Source organism: Haemaphysalis longicornis, unplaced genomic scaffold (assembly GCF_048455015.1).
Source record: "Haemaphysalis longicornis isolate Haplotype H1 unplaced genomic scaffold, Haemaphysalis longicornis Haplotype H1 scaffold_4, whole genome shotgun sequence".
Classification (NCBI taxonomy): Eukaryota; Metazoa; Arthropoda; class Arachnida; order Ixodida; family Ixodidae; genus Haemaphysalis; species Haemaphysalis longicornis.
This window is the reverse complement of record NW_027526361.1, coordinates 92,097,748-92,120,571: the sequence shown is the minus strand read 5'-3', so window position 1 is coordinate 92,120,571 and position 22,824 is coordinate 92,097,748. Positions and strand designations below refer to the sequence as shown.

The 22,824-nt window shown below is 44.4% G+C and overlaps 1 protein-coding gene across 1 annotated transcript in view; it reads right to left on the bottom strand.

The window, feature by feature from the left end:
• Positions 1 to 22,824, bottom strand: part of LOC144179840 (uncharacterized) — a 130,922-nt gene that overhangs the window by 90,039 nt on the left and 18,059 nt on the right. The window contains exon 3 of the mRNA XM_077708270.1: positions 12,159 to 12,349. Coding sequence (XP_077564396.1) covers positions 12,159 to 12,349 — 191 coding nt within the window. The remainder of the gene's footprint in view (positions 1 to 12,158; positions 12,350 to 22,824) is intronic.

Here is a 22,824-nt window from a genome sequence, read left to right as displayed (position 1 = left end):
ACCCGCCTCTCGGTGTACACTCTGTTACCTTAATTGTCCGCCGTTTTTCGGTTCTTCTCAATACATGGCCAGCCCAAGTCCATTTCTTTTTCTTTGTTTCAAATATGATATCGTCAACTCTACTTCGTTCTCTGATCCAGGAAGCTCATTTCCCGTTTCCAAGTGTTACTCCGATCAATATATGTTCTGTGGCCGCTTGAGCTAATCTAAGATTGTTTTCCATTTGTTTAGTATGGCGCCAAGTTTCAGCTCTGTATGTCATCACCGGCAGTATGCACTGGTTGTAGATTTTTATTTTCAGTGACAGAGGTAGCTTACTTCGCATTATTTGGGAATGCTTGCCGAGTGCTCCTCAGTCCATACCTATTCCGCCCCGGATTTCTCTCGTGGTTGGGGTCAGCTCTAACTATCTGTACGAGGTAGTTATATTATTTTACTTCTTCTAGTATTTCGTTTACTAAGCTAAAAAGGGCGCTTTCGGTGGGCTTGTTCCTCATCACTTCAGATTTATTCATATCTATTTTTAGCCACACGGCCGTGCTTTCTGACTGTAGTTCCTCAAGCATTTTTTGTAGGTGTACTGCAGTCTCACTCAGCAACATATGTCACGTCTGCAAACATCGAATGACTCAAGTATTTTCCGTTTATCCTTAATCCTGTGTTTTCCCAGCCAAGCTTTCTGAATTCCCCCTCCAGACATGCTGTGAACAGTGTTGGCGAGACGGTATCTCCCTGTATTACTCCCTTTCGGATCGGGAGTTGATCGCTTTGCTTGTGAATTGTTATCCTACCCGTACATCCCTTATATCGGCTGCGGTGTGTACTGAATTAAACGCTATTTCACAGTCCATAAATGCCATGTTAAGGGGTTTAGTGTATTCTGCGGATTTTTCTATCCCTTCATTGACAACATTGATGCGACCCATCGTTGAGTACCCTTTCCTGAACCCAGCCTTCTCTCTGGGTCGTTGGAAACCCAGGCTGTCACCTATGCGGCTCACTATAACTTTCGTAAGCAACGAGTAAACAACTGATAGAGTAGGCTGATGGGTCTGCCATTCTTAAGGTCCTTGGTATCTCCCTTTTTTTATGAATCAGGATAATATTGGCGTTTTCCCAGGCTATGGGCAATTGTTGAGTCCTTAGGCATTCCGAAATAGTGCAGCAAGATTTTCCAGTACAATATCGCCCCCCTCTTTCAAGCGATCCACGGTTCTGCCGTCGTCACCCGCAGCTTTTGCTCTTTTCATGCTCGTGAGAGCCTTTCCTACTTCTAGTTACTGGTGGGGCTCCGCAAGTTAAGCTTGTACTCTCAGTAGTTTCCCCTTGTCTAACGTCACTGGCATACAGTCTGGTGTAGAATCGTTATGCTACCTTTATTATCTCATCCATGCTCTGCCTGATGTTACCCTGCTCATCATCCCCGAGTGTGTACATCCTGTCTTTGCCGATGCCCAGCTTTCTCTTAGTTGCTTTCAAGCTTCCTCCTATTTGCAGCGTTTCCTTGATGACTGCCATGTTATATGCACGAATGTCGTTTGTTTTACTTCTGTTAATCCATTTAGACAGCTCTGCTAACTCAACCTGCTCCAGCGTACTTGACACTTTCATGTTCTTACGTTTTCTTAGTTCTTTCGTTCCTCGTTTTCTTACTTAGTTTTCCTGTTTGGTTCCTTCATAGCTGCTGCAGATTCTGTGATTTCCATTGGGAGGTTGTCATTTAGCCTGTCGTCGTTCTCGTTTAGAAGCGCAAATTCGTTTTGGAGAGTTACTCTAAACTCCTCCGTCCTGACTCCGACTAACTCCATGCTGGGATTTTTACTTTTCACAAGTTTCCTTCTTTCTCTTTTGTGATTCAGCCTTACTTTGCACCTAACGATCCTATGATCGCTGCTCCGAATCTTGCTTAGTACCCTTATGTCCTGTACAATACCTGGTTCTACCTTTAAATATGTTCTAAACAACTAACCTGTCTCCCAAGATCTGTCGTAAGTATCTGGACGTGCATCTCACACAAAATGTTTCCTTGTCCTTGTACATCGGGGCCCCTAATAGCGGCAAAGCCTCCATAACCTTGGGATACTTGCGTCGTAATTTAAAGCACTGCCCGACAAATGTCCGTAAGCTTGCCTACCTAAAGTACGTCCGCCCTCAACTTAATTCCCTCCATTTGTCTGGTCTCTTATCAAAAATACTTAATTTCTATGATCGAAGCAATGCAAAACCGTTCTGAAAGTTTCTCATCTCGTAAAAATACAGCCGTCATATTAGCATAACTAAAATAAAAGCAAAACACTACGGTGTTTCAACAGCATGTGCAGCCACACCCAAGCATTCATTTAACTTATCGGCAGTGCCCACAGCGGTAACATTATGGAATGATCTTCCCAACAATTGTTTCTATCACTGACCATATATGTATTAATCCGCAGACAAATGTACCGGCCTTGTTCGTTATAAAAATGTATATTTGCGCATGTTTACTGCAGCCTTTTTGCCTTTTTTAGTGCCGCGCGCACTACTTCGTGCATAATATTCGCGCTTCTTGCACCATTTTGATTTTAAAGCGAAGCTTTGTACCTCTACCCCCCAAGTGTTCCTTCGCGACCATTGGTGTCAACAGAAAACTCCCCCGAGCAAATAAAACAAGTGACTGGCACCGCCAAGAATCGGACCTGGAACGAATAGAGAAACGGAGCAACATCCCCTTGTCTTACCGACAAGGCACGACAAGGCGCTCCACCCAAGGTACGAGTAACGGCCGTGTTCGCATGACATCTCACATCTCCTGTTTCTACCGCCGATCTCGTCGCCTCCGTCAGCGCGGCAGAGACGGAAATAAAGTGAAATCGTCTAACGCAGGGTTTGAGCTTCCTTAAATTTTATTTAAAAAAAACACGAGTTTTCACTCAGGTGCTTCACCAATACAACTCAGCCAACCACCATTTACGGATGGTGCATTGATTTAACCTTAGCAAAGAATATCTATTTGAAGTAATAAAGGCTGTGGTTAAGTGCATTTCACTTGTCTCTGGTTTCACTCTCTGTGGAGCCACGCGTGTGAATTCAAGTGACGTCGCATGGGTAATCGTTGCGTGTGTCGTTTAGAGCTTCGCTTTCCAACCACCTTCACAGCGTGGATTGGCGCGCATTTTTGAACCCGTCGCGTTTCCACACTTATGTATTAGACAGTATGCTTCTTCCGTGTTACCTCTTCTGTTAGTTATATTGTATTACCACATTGTATTGTTTTATACCATGTTTCTCCTGTTAAACTCGAGTTTTTGCTTTTCTCGCCCCCTTACTCAATGTTACTACGGAGACTTGTAAGGTAACGTGAATAAATAAGCAAATACCATTCAAATAAGAATAAATTAAGACCGCTATATTATATACACACTCATACTTGCCTTCGCCAGGGCAACTACAGTCATACTTGGCGCGCCTTTACAGGAGACAGGTCGCCTTATAGACTGTTAACGGGGATGAGGAGCAAATTCTGGGCAGCAGCGAAACGTTCGCACACAGAGACCTCGTAGCGGAAGCGCGGAATGGACTTGACTAAGCTTTTCCCACTTGCGTGTGCCGCAGCTGAGGCTGGAGCCCACCTAGGCAGACATGAGGCCTCGACGTACAGAAATGCTGCGCCACCACTCGCCGAGTCTCCAGGTCAGGCTATGTTGACAAGTCCTCTTCGATGGAGACGTGCACACAAGACAGCGCAACCACACTACCCATCAATATCTAATTACGTGCCTTAGCGCTACAAGCGCCCTGTCTATTAGCACTTTTATTTGTGTCAGCAATTTCAAGGTTCGAATACCTACAAGCTCATAATCTCACAAGCGTCTTGCCTCAGTAGAACAGGGTGATGAGTCCTTCACGATTAAAAATTAAAAACTATTGCATTTTTAGCCGGAGGCTGCTGGAGAGATGAAAGTTCATGATACACATTAATTAAAAGGCCTAGTTGGACGTTCTGTTGATCTGCTGTTGGGCTTTCTGTCGAACTTTCACGTTTCTCTCGTCGGGCCGCTGCCTCAGCTTCATTTATAGCCGTCAGCTTCATTTATAGCCGCTACGGCGAGCGGCATTTTGAGCTGCTCTAACCTCTTTCACCGTAGCGTACTTTTGTCTTCCCCGCTCGGCAACCAGGCCTGGTAGATTGGCGGCAACGCCGGAAACCTGCCGCCAATCTTCTCCAAAAACTGAAGACTAAACAAAAAATCCCGCAAAAGAACGTTCGAAATACGAATAAAACAATATAAAAACGACCGTAACGCCCTGCATTTCCACAAAAATGCACAACTTACGGAAGTAACCCATCTAATAGTCATAATAGCGTAAAAATCGTAAACGCGTATTATTGGCCGAACAAAATTAAAAAAACTACCAAAAAACGAGAAAAATAGAAAAGAAATTGGCTGCGCTCTATATGTATACGCTGTGAAGGTAGTTGGACTACGAAGCTGTAAACGACACCCACGACGGTTACCCATGCGACGTCACTTGAATTCGCACACGTGGCTCTACAAAGAGTGAAACCAGAGATGACCGAACGCAGCAGCGACGGCAGAAAGAAAGCGGAGAGGAGCGTCTGGCGAAGGGTGAGGAGGAGGGCGGCACGCGCGGCTATGGCGCCATTTCTGTCGTTGCCTTCCCCTTACACTTGTTTCATGCATCCGCGCCGATAAGCGTCCTCCCCGCCCTCTCCAGACGCTGTTCCGTTCACCGCTAATCCAAACTACGTGAACGCCGTTATCATTCATTATGCGGCTTGCACTTCAGGCGAGGGCTTTGAATAAGCCCAGGTGGTAGATCCGCCGCTGTGCTCGTTGAGTGCACCGTCTGTCTCCCCGTATCCCCATGTGGGCGTAGCTTAGCAATGTAATAATAAAAAAAGTGGGCGCAGCTTAGTTCGAGGGAGTTTTCTGCGCGGTCGCGACATAACCTTTGAGTGGTAGTGGTATACTATTTCGCAGTAAAATAAAAATTTTGCCAAAATAAACTGACGTAATCAAAAATATGCATCTTATACATGTCCTCCAAAAAACGAAGACATCTAACAAAGCCAGTAAAAAAAAAAACGTTGGAAATACGAATGGAAAAATTGTGAAAACGGACCGACCCTGCACTATGCCTTTCATCTGCGGCAAAGCACATGACTGGTGAGGATAACTCCGGGGAAAAAACGTTGGAAATACGAATGAAAAAATTGAGAAAACTGATTAACCCTGCACCATGCCTTGCATCTGCGGCAAGGCACATGACTGGCGAGGTGAAGGCACTTAATTATATGTTCATCATTGGTGAAAAGAAACAAAAGAAAACCCTAAACAATAAAATAATTCAACGTCCCTGGCTCTAAAAAGGAGCTGGCTACTTCAACCTTTAGAGTAATTAAAAGGTACAATGTTTTTCCTAATGAACCACCAGGTTAGAATAAATACATTGTAAGACCAACGGCTTAAATCACATGCGAGCTCACTCGTCCAGAGGAATGTGCACGCATTTAGTAGTGTTCACACATCTTAGTCACTTGAAAAAACTCCCTTAAAACAAAGAAGGCTTTGGCTTGGTTACGTACAGCCGTGAGCTGAAGTAAACGGACCACGAGAGCGGTGGCCAAAACTAATCGCTGCGCCGTCTGGTTGCGCGGCGCCTGCTGTCGAGACCGCGCACATCACAGGCGCGGCCTAGCAGTACAGCACACATGCCGCTATCGCTCGCTTCTTCGCGATTGTCTCACGCTCCGATAAATTGACGGCAGGGGAACCGCGCTGCCCTTTTGCTGTCTGCTGGTCAACGCACCTGTGGAAACGGCGCTGCGGCAATCGGCGGCGGCAACGTGGCTCTGCTAGCAGAGTTGGCGCGCTGGAGATTATCTCGTGCTTGAAGCTTTTTTTTTTTCAACCCCCACCTCCGTGTCATATATTGAAGCAGAAAATAAAGCAGAAAAAAAAAATCACTGTGCAGTCGAAGAAAATAAGGCAAAACACCATCTTTGTCGGTTTTGCGGATAGATGATAATTATAACCCGCCGCGGTGGCTCAGTGGCTAAGGCGTTGCGCTGCTGAGCACGAGGTCGCGGGTTCGATTCCCGGCCGCGGCGGCCGCTTTTCTGATGGAGGCGAAAAGCAAAAACGCCCGTGTGTACGAGATTTCGGCGCACGTTAAAGATCCCCAGGTGGTCAAAATTAATCCGGAGCCCTCCACTACGGCGCGCCTCATCACCTGCGTTGCGTCGGCGCGTTAAACCCTATAATCAAATAAAAAAATCAATGATAATTATAGCCTCCAGCGAATCAGTGAAATCGAAAAATTATCGATGCTAACCTTACATGCTAAGGTTTTGACAAATACTGCTGTGTTTAGGTATGTACTGCATTGCTTTATGAAACTTGGTTTGCCGTATGCGGCGTATGTGCCATTTCGCAGTTGCTCGGGAAAATCCAGATTGGCAATTTTTTCAAGTTTGAGGCACCGACACATACATTTAATGTTCAAAAACTACATTGCGATATGAGATACCATTGAACCACGCCTTGAATGCCCAGCGATTATCGAAACGCATGCAAACTACATAGTTTAGATTTATTTGCACTTGAAAACATTATTGACAGTTCTTGCGCACTTCTGTGACACGAGTTAAAATTAAAGAATTTAATCCAAAGGGGGGTCGTTCAGTCGATGATTGAAGATAAAAAAATTACTAGCTTATGGCCGACGGCATGCGGAAAGCAAACGACGGTATATTTCAAAACAGCCAAGTTTATTTACACGTAATATTGTACAAAGCATTGCACAGGGCCGTCGTTCGCAGATGGGGGTTAGCAGACAAAAAGAGGAACGTGAAGGCACTTTGGACTCCGTGGGTCCCTCCGCGATATTCCCAAATTCCTTTTTTTCCAAACCCTGCCGCGAACTAAAAAAAAGTGGGTTTGCCGCATGGCGTGTTTAAATAACGTCTCCGCACAGCACAAATTTTGAAGCTGGCTTTTTGCACAACGTTTCAATTATGCAAAAAAGCCACACTCCAAAGGCGGGCAAACAGGTATGTGTATGAACGACCTTGGCTGGAAGGGTTGATTGTGCAACAATAGGGCACGTATTACCCTATTTCATCGTGGGGTCCCCTGGGGTCCCCCACCACTTTTGCAAGCCCAGAAGGAGTCCTCGGCACGTTACCGGCCGAGTACCACTGGCATAAAAAATCAGAGGTCGTGCAAATCCCAAGTCCTATGGGCAGCCCTATTTCCTTCACAACGCCATACACTTAGGTTAATTACAAAAGTCCCACCTCCCAAAGAGACGCCTCAATAGAGAGTGAGGAGGACCTATCAATTAGCCAATACTAGGCCGCTGAGTGGCCACAAAGACGGTCAATCGTTGTTGTGTACACAAATAGCCATGGGACCCAACTCTGTCACTCTCGTGCGAAACTCGAAGGTGTTTATCCCAAACACGCTACCGAACAAACAACAAGACAACAGATCTCAACTGAGAAACTTTAACAAAAAAAACCTCGGGTGCTCCGTATAAATCCCTACACATGCAATGCACGCCTAAAGTTGACTAGCAGCAAGTACACATTGAATAGTTCATGTGTACGAAATATTTTCGCAATACATGCAATAGAAGCGGCGCAATGAGCAAACAAAAGTGGCCTGATGCCCCGCCCCCATCTCGCCGCGCGATACCGGAAGACTGAAGAGCGCGGGCGAAAACCGGCTGAAAAACGTCATACCTGGACTTCCGGCCGGATCGGCCGCCTCGGCCATGCTCTTTTCGCCGTGTTTCTTTGTGAATGATACTTGTTGTTGTTGTGGTTGATAGCACCCATTTGTACAATTTTTGTGTTCAAAAAGTATGCACGAACGCCAAACGAGGCATACGTTATCATGCCGTATTCCTAAGCAGAATAATGCCACGCCGGGATGCTTGATAACATACGGAAGTGACAGCCGAGGTGGCTGTGCTTGATGACAGAGAATATACTACACTACGTAAATACTTTGTAAACCGCTCCAATGCGGTTTTTTTTATGCGACGGACGTGAATGTTCGCATTAGATTCTAGCTTTAGAAAGGACGGGGAATACTGCTGTACTTTGGCCAAGGATGTTTCGCTCCATTCCAGAAACCAAGTCACATTTGTTCAGGAAATACTTGTTTCGTTAAACGCGTCGGTTTTCTTTCCCTATGGGCTCAGGACAGTGTTCAAAAGAACAATTTTTTGGCGAAACTAAAACAAGGGGCCAATCCTGATAGAAGTTCTCTCCCGGCTAAGAGGCAAACAGTATTCCTACAAAGTAAAAGAACCAAGACAACCAGATTACTTATTTTGCAAGTATACATGTCACGATGAGGTTATGTTTGTCTGGAATTAAAAAAAAAAAACACCACTTCGAACCACCACCATGCCATAATTTGTGTTGACTGCGGGGGCCTAATTTTTTGCCCAAGATTCCGTGTGGCTGCATATTATAACCTGGCAAGCACTTGTCACTGAACCTCAAGTGTGCTCCAGTGATAGTCGGTGATATATATAATGATGATACTAAAAAAATTAGGAGCGAAGAGTAAATATACGGCCTCTCTCCGACTAGCGCAGTAAATGCTTAAATCTAGAAATGCTGAAACAGGCCAACGATTCGTTATCACAAACGTTTGGTGATTGTTACCTAAAGTAACGTAACTACAACGTAACTGCCTTGTCCGACTGGTCTGTTAATTATAACGAGGTGGCCGTAATATTGTAGCAGAATGCGCAACGCACAAGCGAAAACCAAGCCCTACTACAGCCAATAATGCTGAGCAGGCACTAGTATGCTGCAGTGTTTTCAGAATAAATGCATGTGAAGCAGTAAGACGCCACTCATCGAAGTGCAGCTAGCAATCGCCGAGGCGCCGTAGCGCCGCTGCCGAAATGGCGCGCGCGTGTGGGTCTGTGTACGGGGATGAGTAACGGGGCTGGGGTGGGCGACAACGAACAAAGGAAATGCGGAAGCAGAGTCTGCTTGTTGGTTTATGCGTGTACCGGCAAGATGCGTCTCGCATATACGTTTATAGCGCATGAACGCTATTTTTTCGCGCAGTGCACGTACGTGCTTTTCGCTGGTAGATTGTTTATAAAACGCCCATTAATCTTCGGCATAAATGGTTTTGTGTATAATAAGAAACAGTTAAGGCAGTACCTAATATTAACATAAGGTATAAAATCCCCCTATGCTGGTTGCCTAATTCAAAAATATTTTGATGGAACCCACTAGTCGACGTCACAGTCACTGCTTTGGGGTTCTCTGTCGTGTAAAGCAAATTTAAGCTCCAAGATAATTGAACCAACAGCACGGGAAATTATAAAACAAACTTCCAGTCATGTGCGATAATTAAACTGCAAGCTAAATTGCCGCAAAGGCAACCGTGCGATCGTTCGCAATGCTTCCGACAACCCGCGCGGCCGAAGGGTGTCCTCCTTTGACGTCATGACGGGCGCAACCAATCAGGGGCGTCAAAAAACGAAAAGCGCGCGTCTTTCAAACGGGGCCGCGCTTTTTGCAAGATAAATGCCACTTGGACTCATGTACGATATAAATTTCAATGTGATATTCTGAATCAGCGCGCAAGAAACTATATAACTGTTAATCTAACTCAAATTTTTTGGAAAGCGCTTCACCTTCCCTTCAAGCTCCACGCAGAAGATTCCCTTCTTTGATAGCCGGTGCCGGTATTCTAAGAAGACGGGCTGCGCCCGCATTACAAAAAAACCATCACTCACTCCTTCGTCAACATATCTCTGTGGTAGTGTCTACATTGATAGGGCGGTGCCCGGCAGTGTTCCTCTAACTGCGCGGCGTGATTCCCCTAGCGCTGATTTATCGAAGCAAGAAGCAGTCGCGAAGTGTGTGCTGTACTAATAAGCCGCGCCTGTGCTGTGCGCGGTCTGGACAGCAGGCGACGCAGCGATTAGTTTTGGCTACCTCTCCCGTAGTCTGTTTACTTCAGCTCACGGCTGTACATTGTCCCACGGATCCAACAGTTTCTGCTGCGTCCGTGGGACAATCTCCGAAATAGCAGACTAAGCTTGTCGCTTAATTTTTTCCGCTCGGTCGCATACTCAAGCAGGACATTACGCGCGTCTTCAGTTTGGTGTACACAAGCATAGCAATTTCTTGCTGTAGGCAACGTCAAGATGAAGTCTATGTAATAACGTGTCAACCGAACGACCTACATTAGACGAACACGGGTATTCAAGGGACGGGTCCGCTGAACATAACAGCGATGAAAGATATTTATCGGTCAACTTGGTTTCCAAAGTAATGTGTCTTCGGTTGTTTCAAATAATTTTTCACATCACCTCTGCTAAAAGGCACGGAGCTACACGTGACATTTGAATTAGCGGTTGCTGCTAGTTGGTCAGCTCGCGAATTTCCACGTATCCCAATGTACCCGGGAATCCACTCAAATATTATACTCTTGGTTCTTCCTATTTCAGTTGCCATCACATCACATCACATCACATCTGTCTAAAGAACTATAGCGGCACAAGAATTCTATGCATTAGTAGAAAATTCTCTGAATGCCAGCATTTGCTTTTCAGTCGTTATAATGGCACCATAAAGACAAAATAGAAGTTTAGTTCAGTAAAAAAAACTACATCCACGAAATAAAAATGATGCCAATTTCGACGCGAACTTCCAAAAACTAAAATAGATATTAGGGATAACAGATGAAGCAGTGGCCACTTACAAGCCACCTTCTCGCTGTGAACTTGGGACGTCACAGGAACCTGTTTGCGCTATTGGCGACCGTGAACCAAGGTCACCGCCGAGAAACAAACATTTAGTTTCGTTTCATCGTATCACCTGCACGCTAACGAGCAGTTAACACACTGATAACGCTGTTTTAGTGTTCACTCTATTACACCTCTGCTGACGTCATGTACCACGAAATTTGAATTTTTTTAATATTTCCTATTTTTCTTTTGTTAAAAAGTATCATTCGAGAATAGAATTGAGCGAGTTACCAAGAGATACTTTTCTCTCTTTTTAAAATCAAGCGAGGTTGAATTTGTATTCGTGGCCCGTTAAAAGAATGGGGAGAACGTGTTAATTCTTATAATCAAGTACATGCTAGACTCAAGTATGTTACACTCAAGTATGCTAGACTCAAGTATGTTGGACTCAAGTATGCTAGACTCAAGTATGTTGGACTCAAGTATGCTAGACTCAAGTATGCTAGACTCACGTAAGTAGGCTCAAGTAGACTATAATCAAGTACATGCTAGGCTTATAATCAAGTACATGCTATACTGAAGAACCCGACGTTGCGCACACCGGTTTACTTGAGGAGGGCGACCAGAGGTGATTTTGCTGCGCCGAAATAGGTCTGAAATCTCGACGTATGAACTGTCATCATCGCCAGTACACCGAGAGATCAGGCCAGTCTCAGAACAGCCATTTTCGATGATGTTGGCGAAGTTCGTTAAACTATTCACGCAGTCCTTTCACATCAAAGATCTCCCCCGTCGCACACGCCGCCTTTGCGGAGAAGCAACAGCTAGCAGTTACTAAAAAATGCATCAGTGATGTCATGCTCTAATCGTAACTGGGGCGGGACTTCTGAGCTATTTGCGCTTCAAACGTGTCCATTTAGCGTTCATTTTAAAACTTGGGCTTAGTTCCGGTTGAGAGGCCTTTGACAGTGCCCCCCCCCCCCCCCTTCCCCACTGCAATAAAGCTCCCGCTTTGCACGTAATGCGTCACAACCATGTCGCTTGCCCTCAGCCAATCAGGGCTCGATTGATGTGGAAACTTTGAAACGCACATGAAACGACAAACTCACAATTCCGCCCCTGGTCAATATGCTTTGATCCGCAGACATTGCGTAGTACATCAGATTGATCAAACAGCTCCTGGAGAAAAAAAAACAAAAAAACTAACGGTTGGAGCGCACCGGTAGAGTTTTTGGTGTCCTTTCCTCACTGCGGTGCATTTTAGTAGCCTAATATGAATAATAGAATCATTGCGCTGCGCCCCGTTATTGAGGTATACTGCGCTGGAGCGTACCAGACGAAGTTACCACGACTACAGCCCGTTTGTTCTCCGAGTTGCTTCCCATGAGTCGAGTTCAGAGTTGCAGGAAATGTAGTGTACATACCAGGTGGATGAACCACGGTGGCCTTAGGCGTCCAAGAGCCCATGCCAGAAAGGTGCCGGTGGCCTCTGGAGTCCAAGAGCCCGTGTCAGATAGGTGCAAGTCAGCTGCCCAAGTTGATGCGCGACCTGCCTCCACGGCAGCAGCATTGCGAGTGAGGGCCGGGCAGGCAGCGACGAAGAGAGGAAGGTGCCCTGGCTAAATACCCTTGGACAGCCCTCCGTTCTTTCTCCTCCACGGCCAGGAAGAGCCGGGAACATGATACATGTGCACACAGCTCTGCACTCGAAACCGGCGCTGTTTTTCTGCTCCAGGAGCAATGCTTAGTTGTTCTCTCTCTCTCTCTGTTGGTGCGTTATGAGTGCGTGCGCCTTTGTTCTTGTGCGTTTTAAGTTTTCGCGCTTTAGAAGCGCGAGTGGCCTTTGTACCACCACCTCGCCCTGGCAGCGTGGAGTTCCCTTACAGAACCACCAGCCGCCGCCGCCGCGCAGCGAGGCGTTCGGCGAGCTCGCGAACGCGTCCACGATCCGGTGCGCCGTCACTCGACACCTAGCACCGCACCATTTAGTCTTGTTTTTCTTTCTTTCATCTGTGAGTCAAGTGCGCTTTTTCTTTCGTTTGCTGCCCACACCCGCAGCACTTGCTTGTAGCCCTGGTTCAGTTCCGATGCCTCGCTTTCTCGAGACCATCCAATGTGTCATCGGCATTCCTTACGCACTTTAGTATCACCCCCTCTACGACCACGCGCATCCACAAGCGCACACAAAAAACGCTGTACGCGTCTCTTTTTCTGCCAAGCCTGAACAGCGGGCTTCAAAATAAATACTGAGGAACACATAGAAAAAGAAAACGCAAAAGGAAATGCCCGATCCGCACTAACGTACCTCCTCCTTGGGAACAAAACATGAGACGCGATCGCGTTCCTGGCGGGAATCTGCTCGCGCTGAGGGCCTATTCTGACCGTTTAGCCCCTCCGCATACGCAGCGGTTCATAAACACTTCGAAATTTGCGGCATCCGCGGGCTGTCAGCAAGGGGAGCGCAGCCAACGCCCTCTCGAAACAAGGAAAGCCATCGCCTCATTACCTCGCGTGTATGCTTTCTCGCAAAGCGATTGGCGGGTGTCACCGTGTCGTGGTGGCGGGTTGTTCAAACTTCGATGATTAAGAAAAGTCAGAGTTCGTACGAGTGTGGTGACGTAATTTGGAGGCTTTCTACTGATCTAGAAGGCGTTGAAGCAGAGCGGGAACAAACGCAGGGCGCGTTGGGCCACTCACGTTTCTTGGCGAGAGGTCCACGCACGAAAATGAGCACTCAGTGTAAACGCGAATCGGTGGAAAGCGCGGCCGGTGCCACCCGCAACGGGCAATAAATTTTGCTCGAATGGACCAGGCGCCGTGAAACGTCTTTCCTCCGTGCCAGCATCGCGTGGTCCAGACAACACAGACGCGAACGGGACACCCTGAGAAAGTTGTTGGGACATGCGAGCCCTCTTGTGGGAGTCGCTGCTGCTCGCAGTGTTTATACAGGCGCTCGGCCGGATCGTGCGTGCTGGTGCACCGGCTGTGAGGCGATAACCTTAAATAAGCGACACTTGTTGAACGCCTCTCGGTGTGCTCACGGTGTCCGTGCTGTATACATGAAGGAAAAAATAAATACATCACCCGCGGGACTGCTGGCGGGCACGATCTTCTTTTGCCCGTGAAGTGTAAGATGTTCGGGGAACATTGGCTCGCTTATCTTTCCGGGAACGGTGCAATAATGGTGTCAAAGTGAGTTCAGTATCCCGAATCTCCTGCCTGAATCACGATAACACACAGCCAAACATTCCCAGCCCGATGGCAGTACTTCGTATAGAGTCAAACGACGCTCTCACGGTGTTGTCTTGTCCATGCGAACTCGAGGGGGACCGCAAATTAGCTCGAACAAGATGGAGGGGTTTCCTTGGGTGGGACTCGCTGCTGGAGGCATCGAAGACTTTGACGTTGATTTGCGCTCCGGCCCGAATGTCATTTAAACCAAATGTCATTTGACTCAAATGGGGGGGCTTCGAATGCCATTCGGAATCCGCCGTGCTTCACCAATCGGTATTCTTTACAGCATAAAAACCGAAAGCAAGAAATTTAGTGTCAGTACTCCTTTAACAATCGATCGCCGTTCTTCGGGGCGCTGCTGCTGTCGAGTTCTGTTTTTACACAGTAAAGCAAAAATCATATTTAGCAGCAGTCTTTGGCATTAAAATGATATCAAATTATAAATGTAAGCTTTGATACGGTTTTTGCTTAATTCTGAATCGCAGTCTGCTGTCTGGCCACACTGGTTTGCCGCTTGCTCTCACTATTTCTGAGAGTATAAAATCATTACATCTTGATATCATGATAAATGAATAAGAAGTAAACAAAGTCCCACAAGTAAGAATATTTTGTTTGTTTTAAGTACGCCAGTAACGTATTTGTTTATGCTGACTTGGAACGCTGCGTGCGAGAGTGCTAGAAATGGCATTTGAGCACCCCAAATGTCTCTCTGGGTGCTAATTTGGCTCCAATGTCACTTGAGCCGAATGGCATTTCAAAACCCAGTAGAGCAGCACAACTTTGCATTTGAGTCAAATGACGTTTGGTTCAAATGACACTCGGACGCTAGTGTAGCTTGTGTATTATTCACCAGAAACACGAAAAGAAGTTGGAGTGCAAAATAATACGCAACACCGTCAATTCGGGCGCTTTTCTTTTTTTTTTTCAGACTTGAATTAACATGAAACAAACGTAAAACCGATTTATCCAAAATACTAGGAAGCTCATGCCTCGCCAGAATTTTGTTCGGCGCGAAATGTGGCTGCCTCCAGTGGGAACTTATGTTTTATTGAATTACCCGCAAGTGCTCCGTGGCATGCTTGGAGGAGAAGCCGACATAAGGTGGCTGTAGCCCACCAACGCCAACACGACGACATCGTGCAGAAACCGGTAATTAGTAATGGAGTATCAAAGCCAGAGAAATATATGGAAGGGCCTTTCACAGAGCAATAACCACACGCCGCAGCCCTGGTCTTGGGTCTTGCTTCTGGCATTTAAACTGATAAGCACTGGGTGACTTGAGCTCACATGAACCTTTAGTGCTTCTCTGAGAAAACAGATATATTTGTTTCGGTTTCTTTTGCTGTGGCGCGCTTTCGAGAGCCACTCAGGAAGAGCGCAGTGTTCTCGGCGCCAGTTGCGTTCGCCTTCGACCCATGTTAATTTCTTGCACGTTAGCTGTTTGCTAATCGCCTTATCGGTTGTAGCACGCGCCCCCCGCGGGTCATCCTCCCGTTCCGAAACCACTGTGACGATTCCCCCGCGTGGCAAGTTCCCCCTTTCCTTTCCCCTGCGTGCGACTTTACCCGTGCCAGAACCACCGTTGAAATTGCTGGCCCCTCTCCCCGCGGGGGCCTCTCGGGTGGGCGCGGCCTTTGTGAACTTGTTTGGATGCGGAAGGCTTCCGGTCAAGGGGAAGGAGGGCTACGGCGACGTTCTGTTTGTTTTTTTAGTTTTAGTTTTAGTTTGTGAGTCTAGTTTTAGTGAGCGGAGCAGCCCCTATGTCTTGCCGAGCAAAACCGAAAACGGAGGAAGGGGAGAGGTAAAAGAAAACGCAGTCAGGGCGCGTAAAACTGCATTCTGTTCCTGTGTGCGGATTGTTTGTTATTTACTGCCTTTTCTCCTTGAATTTCTTCTTTCTTCTCTCTATCTTTCTTCTTCAAAAATAAATCTTAAAAACTCGCCAGGGCAGAACTTTTAGTGACGGGATATTGTAGCAAATAATGTTGTAACACACACAACGCAGCAATACTTCAATTGCCGTAAATTTGTTCCTGTTTTTATTTGCTTTTTTTGTATATTTTATTACTACTGCGCAGTGCTGCTTATTACAATATTTTTATTACCCGTTTGATTTGTTTCATACGATGCCCGTTTTTTTCTCTTCCTTCGCCTTTTCCAAACTTCTTTCCTTTTTTAATTTTTTTCCTTTGTCTTCGAAGTTCCTTTGCTGTAGAGCAACACTCTTGGCTGTGATCTTTTAATAAATGTCTATATTTTATGTTTGTATATGTGTTGCCTTAGCGTGAGATTGATGTGTACATTTTCTAGTGACGGGATATTGTAGCAAATAACGTTGTAACACACACAACGCAGCAATACTTCAATTGCCGTGAATTTGTTCCTGTTTTTATTTGCTTTTTTTGTATATTTTATTACTACTGCGCAGTGCTGCTTATTACAATATTTTTATTACCCGTTTGATTTGTTTCATACGATGCCCGTTTTTTTCTCTTCCTTCGCCTTTTCCAAACTTCTTTCCTTTTTTAATTTTTTTCCTTTGTCTTCGAAGTTCCTTTGCTGTAGAGCAACACTCTTGGCTGTGATCTTTTAATAAATGTCGATATTTTATGCTTGTATATTTGTTGCCTTAGCGTGAGATTGATGAGTCCATTTTCGGACTGTACACACAATAATGCCCTTTGGGTGATTGCAGTGATATAAATAAATAAATAAATAAATAAATAAATAAATAAATAAATAAATAAATAAATAAATAAATAAATAAATAAATAAATAAATAAATAAATAAATAAATAAATAAATAAACACATCCTTACTGCAGAACGACTACGTGTGCACTCTGAATCGTCTCCCGTGGAGCACTGAAGGAGATAAAGTGTGAAAGTCAGGACAACTAAGTATAATATGCATCCCAAGAACGACGGCAGAAGGGCGGTGTATTCGACCGATGACAGCTCACGGTGCTCAGCACAATTTTGACACCGCTGGCACAGTTCATGTGCAGCGCCATAATTAAAGTGCAGCCTGTTCATGTTTCACTCAGCATAGATTATTATTGAAATGTTGACAGATATGCAAACATTCAGAGAATTTTATAGTAATGCACACGATTCTTACGGAACTTGTATTCATGATGAGCTTTTTTCGTAGCGTGATTGGAGTACCAAATTAAGTTGAGCTATCTTATTGGTTTGAAGTTTTCATTTGTTTCTTTCTGCCAATAATGCATACTTTTTTTTGCAGAAGTTTGCTAATGAGCATAACAAAACTAAAAATACATACAAAGCATAAAACAATGAAACAGCGCTTAAATGAAGACAGTAAAAGAAGCCCAAACCCAAACGTTAGTTAGATATACATACAAATCCCGGATTCCTGAAGAAACCGGAGAAATGTACGCTTGCACTAACATTGCGATCTTACTACCAAAGATATCGCTGAAAACAGTATTGTATGCTTACCATAATTAGTTCGAATCTTAGGAAGCAAGAAATTGTTTTGACTCGAAAAACGCGTGTTTTTCGTATTAGTAATCATGCGAACCGGGAAAACCTCTAATACGAGTTTGCGATTAAGAATTTTGAAAAATAAGATACCGAGGCTGTACCGATAAATTTGAGTTAGAGGCAAAACCCGAAGTTGTTGAAATAGTGGAAAGGAAGAAGATCGACGGGGTGCAGAGTTGATGACGCGAATAGCTTGTTTCTGTAATGTAACGAGGGGTGACAAATGGGTGGCGTAAGAGCTACCCCAGGATGTTATACAGTAGGTTAAATGACAGTGAACGAAAGCAAAGTATAAGCCCAGAAGGATTTGAGTATTAAAATATGGACGCGCCCGAATCAATGCCCTTATACCGAAAGACGCCTTTTTAACAATTGAAATTACATGCTCATCAAATTTAAAGTTCGAATCAATGACAACGCCTAGAAAGTTAGTACGGCTGCAAAAGGCAATTTTTTTAGAATTTAAATAGAGACTTGAAAAAGTAGGAAGTGTCTTGTTAGGGAAGCAATAAAGCATAAAGCAGGTTTTACAAACGTTAATGTATAGTTTATTTGATAAACACCAACGCTGTAGTGAAAACAAGTGAGCTTGCAATTTAGACACTAATTACTAAAATCGTTATCACTGGAGAAGATAGTTGTGTCGTCGGCATATAAGATACATTGTGAAGTTGTTAAGCACTGAGGCAAGTCATTAATGTACGTCAAAAATAGAAGAGGCCCCAAGATTGACCCTTGGGGTACACCTTTGTTAATATTAACCGGGTGTGACGTCTGGCCGTTAACGCAGGCTACCTGACTCCTGTTTGAAAGAAAACTTTTTAAAAGAGTTCGGGCAGGTCCAACAATGCCATAAAGCTCTAGTTTCTTTAAAAGAATGCTATGGTTAATCGTGTCAAAAGCTTTAGATAAATCAATGAAAACGGAGCGAGCATATTTACCACAATCAATAAATGACTTAATTTTGTCGGTCAAACAAGCTATCGCGTTGTCAGTGGACAGACCACTGCGAAATCCGAACTGACAGCTAGTAAGTATTTCAAATTTTGTTAAATACCGGGAGAGTCTTAGTTCGATTAGTTTTTCTAACACTTTATCTAGAAACGAGAGGATGGAGATGGGTCTGTAGTTTTCAATAGAGAGATGATCACCTTTTTTGAATACGGGGACTACTTTTGCCAATTTTAATTGATTTGGAAACACACCGGTCTGAAAAACTAGATTAGAAATGTGACTAAGCGTAGCGGAAATTAGATTACAGGCAAACTTGATATGTGCCCCGTGTATACCATCTATTCCTGGGCCTTTAGCCTTTAGCAGTCGAATAACAGACTCAACTTCTTCTGGAGAGGTAGGGCGAAGATAAAAGGATTGAGCACAACGAGGAAATGCAGACGAATATGTATACGAATCAGCTTCTTGGCTAATATTTGCAAAATAAGTGCTGAAGGCATTAGCAATACCCGTTGGTTCAACAATACAGGAATCATTATACATTATTGGAGTAATTGCTTTGTTTTGACTCGTGTTGTTCAAAAATTCATTAAGTATTTTCCACTTTTTTTTTGGGTGTCATGACCGCACAATTGGAGCTGACGCTCATAATATTGTTTTTTAGCACATTTAAGTAGGGATGATAATGTTGAAGCGTAGCGTTTGTATCGTTCTTTAAGATTAGAGTTGAAAGGTTTACGCTTCGTTTTCTTAAAAAGATTTTCTTTCTTGCGCAAACACCGTAGAAGCGCTTCAGAAAGCCACGGGCTACGGGGAGCGTCGTATCGCCTGTTGGAAGATTTTACTGTAGTGCAGCTGTTTACGACGTTTGTAAAAATTGAAATAAACTTTTCCATGGCAGCATCAGGATCAGTAAATGTGTACAGACTAGACGAACTGACGTTTGAAAGGGCATCGATGAATTTTTCTTCATCAAAAGTGGATCTGTACTCAAATTGGGGACCGTTATTTGTCTTACTGATTTGCAAAAATACCGGAAAATGATCTGTGACGTCACATTCAACTACGCCAGTTTGTATAGGTACATCAAGATTAGAAAGAATATGATCCAACAACGAAACAGCAGCGTTATCGACGGCACGTGTAGGGACGTTAATCAGTGATTGAAAGCCATAACTCGAAAAACAGCTTAAGTAATGCGCTGTGGTAGGGTTGCAAGTATCCAAAAGATTAAAATTACAGTCGCCCATTATCAACACATTCTTGTTTTCGAAAGAGAGCTTATCCAACAAAAGGGAAAAAGAAAGGCAAAAGTCGATTGAGTTAGATGATGGTGAACGATAGATTGATCCAAGCACAGTCTTTTTGCTACTGTGAGGAAGGCAGAACGAATCATCAAATTCTATCCAAACGGATTCGCACTTAGGGACATTAATCTGCAAATCATTGCGCCTAATATAAGCAAGATGCTTCGAAATGAAAATAGCAGAGCCTCCGTAAGGGGCTTCAGCTCTGTGAGCGTATTCACTTGAGTAATCTGGGAAGCCAGGTTTCAGACAGGCAGATGGCGGAAAATTTGTGCATAAAAGATTGCAGTTGTGCAGATATTTCAGCGTGGTGTTTCTTTAGGCTTCTAGCGTTGAAATGGATCGCACTAAATCCAGCACGCCATAGGTTTTTACCAACATCGCCAGCGCTTATGTAAGCCATTTAACAGGCGTAAAACGACCTACAAAGCGCAAGGAATTATGGCTCAGCTTTTGAAGACGTTCAAGTCGGCCTCAGATAAGATGCGATAGACTTTGCTGTCCGTTGTTTTTCTCGCCTTAATTACGCAGTTCTCCGTCCAGACGTACATCCAGTTGTTTTCCTTTTTGAGTTCCCTGCATTTGACAAGCAGGGCCTTATTGTCTTGGGTGAGGTGTTCGTTCACAAAAATCGGGAATTCTTTAGAGACCGTAAGGCCAAGTGCAGAAGACGTAAGGCGGGCCTTACGTGCTTTCGCGATGAAATCAAAACGCTTATCGCGGGAACGGAAGCGGGCAATAATGTTCATTTGGTTGGGGGTGTGAGTAGGAACTCTGTGAACAGTTTCTACGTCATCCGTGGTGACAGGACATTCAATCTTCTCTCCAATGAGCTCGAGGATGTTGGTGCAATTTTCGCCTTTTGTGACGGGCACATTCCGAATTTCTATGTTATTCAGTCGTGAATACTGCTCCAGATGAGCCACACGAGCTGAAAGGCGAGCATTGGACTCTTCCAAGCGTTTGTTATTTGCCACAAGAAGTTCGTTTTCCTTCTTGGCGGCTTCAAACTTAGTGTTGATGAAGTCCATCGATTTCTTCATTTCGATGATTTCTTTCCTCAGTTCATTCACTTCACCAGACTCATTTTGCGCTAGCACAATCCTAGCAGCATTCAGTCCCTCAGTGAGTTCTTTGAGTTTATTTTCCATTTTTAATTTGAAATCCTCGAGCTCGCTGGAAAGGGTACTAACAGTGCGCATCATGACAGACTGAGCGATCCGACAACTGCAGCACCCAATTGGAAGAAAAAGAAGCGGAGGCGTTACCTGAGTTTGTAGAAAATTCTTGATTAGTGCCAAGTTCGGCGCGAGCCACAGTGTCGGATCGCTCGTCAGTCAATGAAGTCGGTCGAGGCAAGATGGCGGTTTTGAAGTCCCGCCGGCGACTGAAGCGTCACCGTGTGGAATTCTTTACCCAGCTATATTAAAACAAATTCTTTCTACAAGTTCAAAACTGTACTTAGGAACTGCCTGCTTGACATTTAAATTTCTTGTGGTATATTAATGTTCCATTTTTTATTGTATCTCGTTGTTTATATTTTGCTTGAAATCTACTACTTGTTATAACTGTATCTGAAGTTTTATTTAGTTTTATATTTTGTCTCTGAATACATAGTTATGTATTGTTCAATACTTCTGTATAGTTTTATAGTTTGGCTTTGTATATGTAGTTCTTTATGGTTCAATAGTTCTGTATACCTTTTTATTTTTTTTAACGTCGCTCGTAATATTTTGTGCATCGTCATCGGAGGTCCCGCGTACGGCTTCGTCCTTGGGACCTCCGTCTGTATTACAACCCATATGTAAATATGTATACATCCCTGAATAAAAATTGAAAAAAATTGAAAAGGGCCTCAACTTCGCCAATTGTGCATCATGATTTTCGCCGACCCCAGGCGCAGTGCGGGGATGGTGCTTTTCATAATTTTTTATCCGTGTTTCGTTTTATTCTTGTTGATTGATTGATTGTAGGGTTTAACACGCCGACGCAACGCAGGCGATGAGGCGCGCCGTAGTGGAGGGCTCCGGATTAATTTTGACCAGGCTGGGGATCTTTAACGTGCGCGAAATCTCGTACACACGGGCATTTTTGCTTTTCGCCTCCATCAGAAAAGCGGCCGCCGCGGCCGGGAATCGAACCCGCGACCTCGTGCTCAGCAGCGCAACGCCTTAGCCACTGAGCCACCGCGGCGGGTGCCCTCGCCATTCCCGCGCATTCGTTACGGTGGGGGACGTCAATCTAGTTTATTCTAGTTATTCTTGTCGTCGGTTCGTGAGGGCGGCTTAGAAGCTAAAAAAGACTGGTTTTAATTTTGTCGTCGCTTCGTGATGGTGGCATATAAGGTAAAAAATGTTGATTTCATTAGTTCTGTTCGTGTATATTTTGGTTTTTAAGGTTTTTGCATGCATGTTTTTTTTTACTTTGCCTGCGAATAATTATCGCTATCTACGCTATTATAACAATTAAATGTGTTGCGTCCACCGATTCCGCACTTTTGTGCAAATACACGGCACTCTACGGTAAGTTTTCACAATTTTTATTCGTGTTTCCGTCGTTGTTTTGACGAGTTTTTTATTGTTGTCTTTCGGGGGTAAACATATGGTAGATTGTGCAAGTTTACTTGTATATATATTTTTATTTTTCCGTCTTATTTTGTTCGACTCATTATTTCCATTTGCGTTAAATATAACGATTGAGTGTGTTAACTGAGCCAATAACACATTTCGCAAAAACGTTGGGTGTTAAGTGCTTGGTCCGTTTTTCTGATTTTTCTTTTCGTGTACCGGTAGTTCTTTTCTGGGCTTTTTTTTTTGCGTCTTCACTTTGGGGGGGAGGGAGGGATACATAAGGTGCCTATTTTTGATCTCGTATGTTCACTTTTATATATTTTGTTTCTTTTTATTTTTTTGTAATCTCGTTCAACCAATTATCTCTATTTGCGCTATTATAACAAGTCAACGCGTTGCTTCTGCTAATTGCTTCTGCTAAAACTGACATTTCTGCTCTTCTGTAAAGTTATACAGCCAACCAGGAACTATTACGCATGCTGATGCGACCATTTATCTAAAACTTAATCGTTTTAT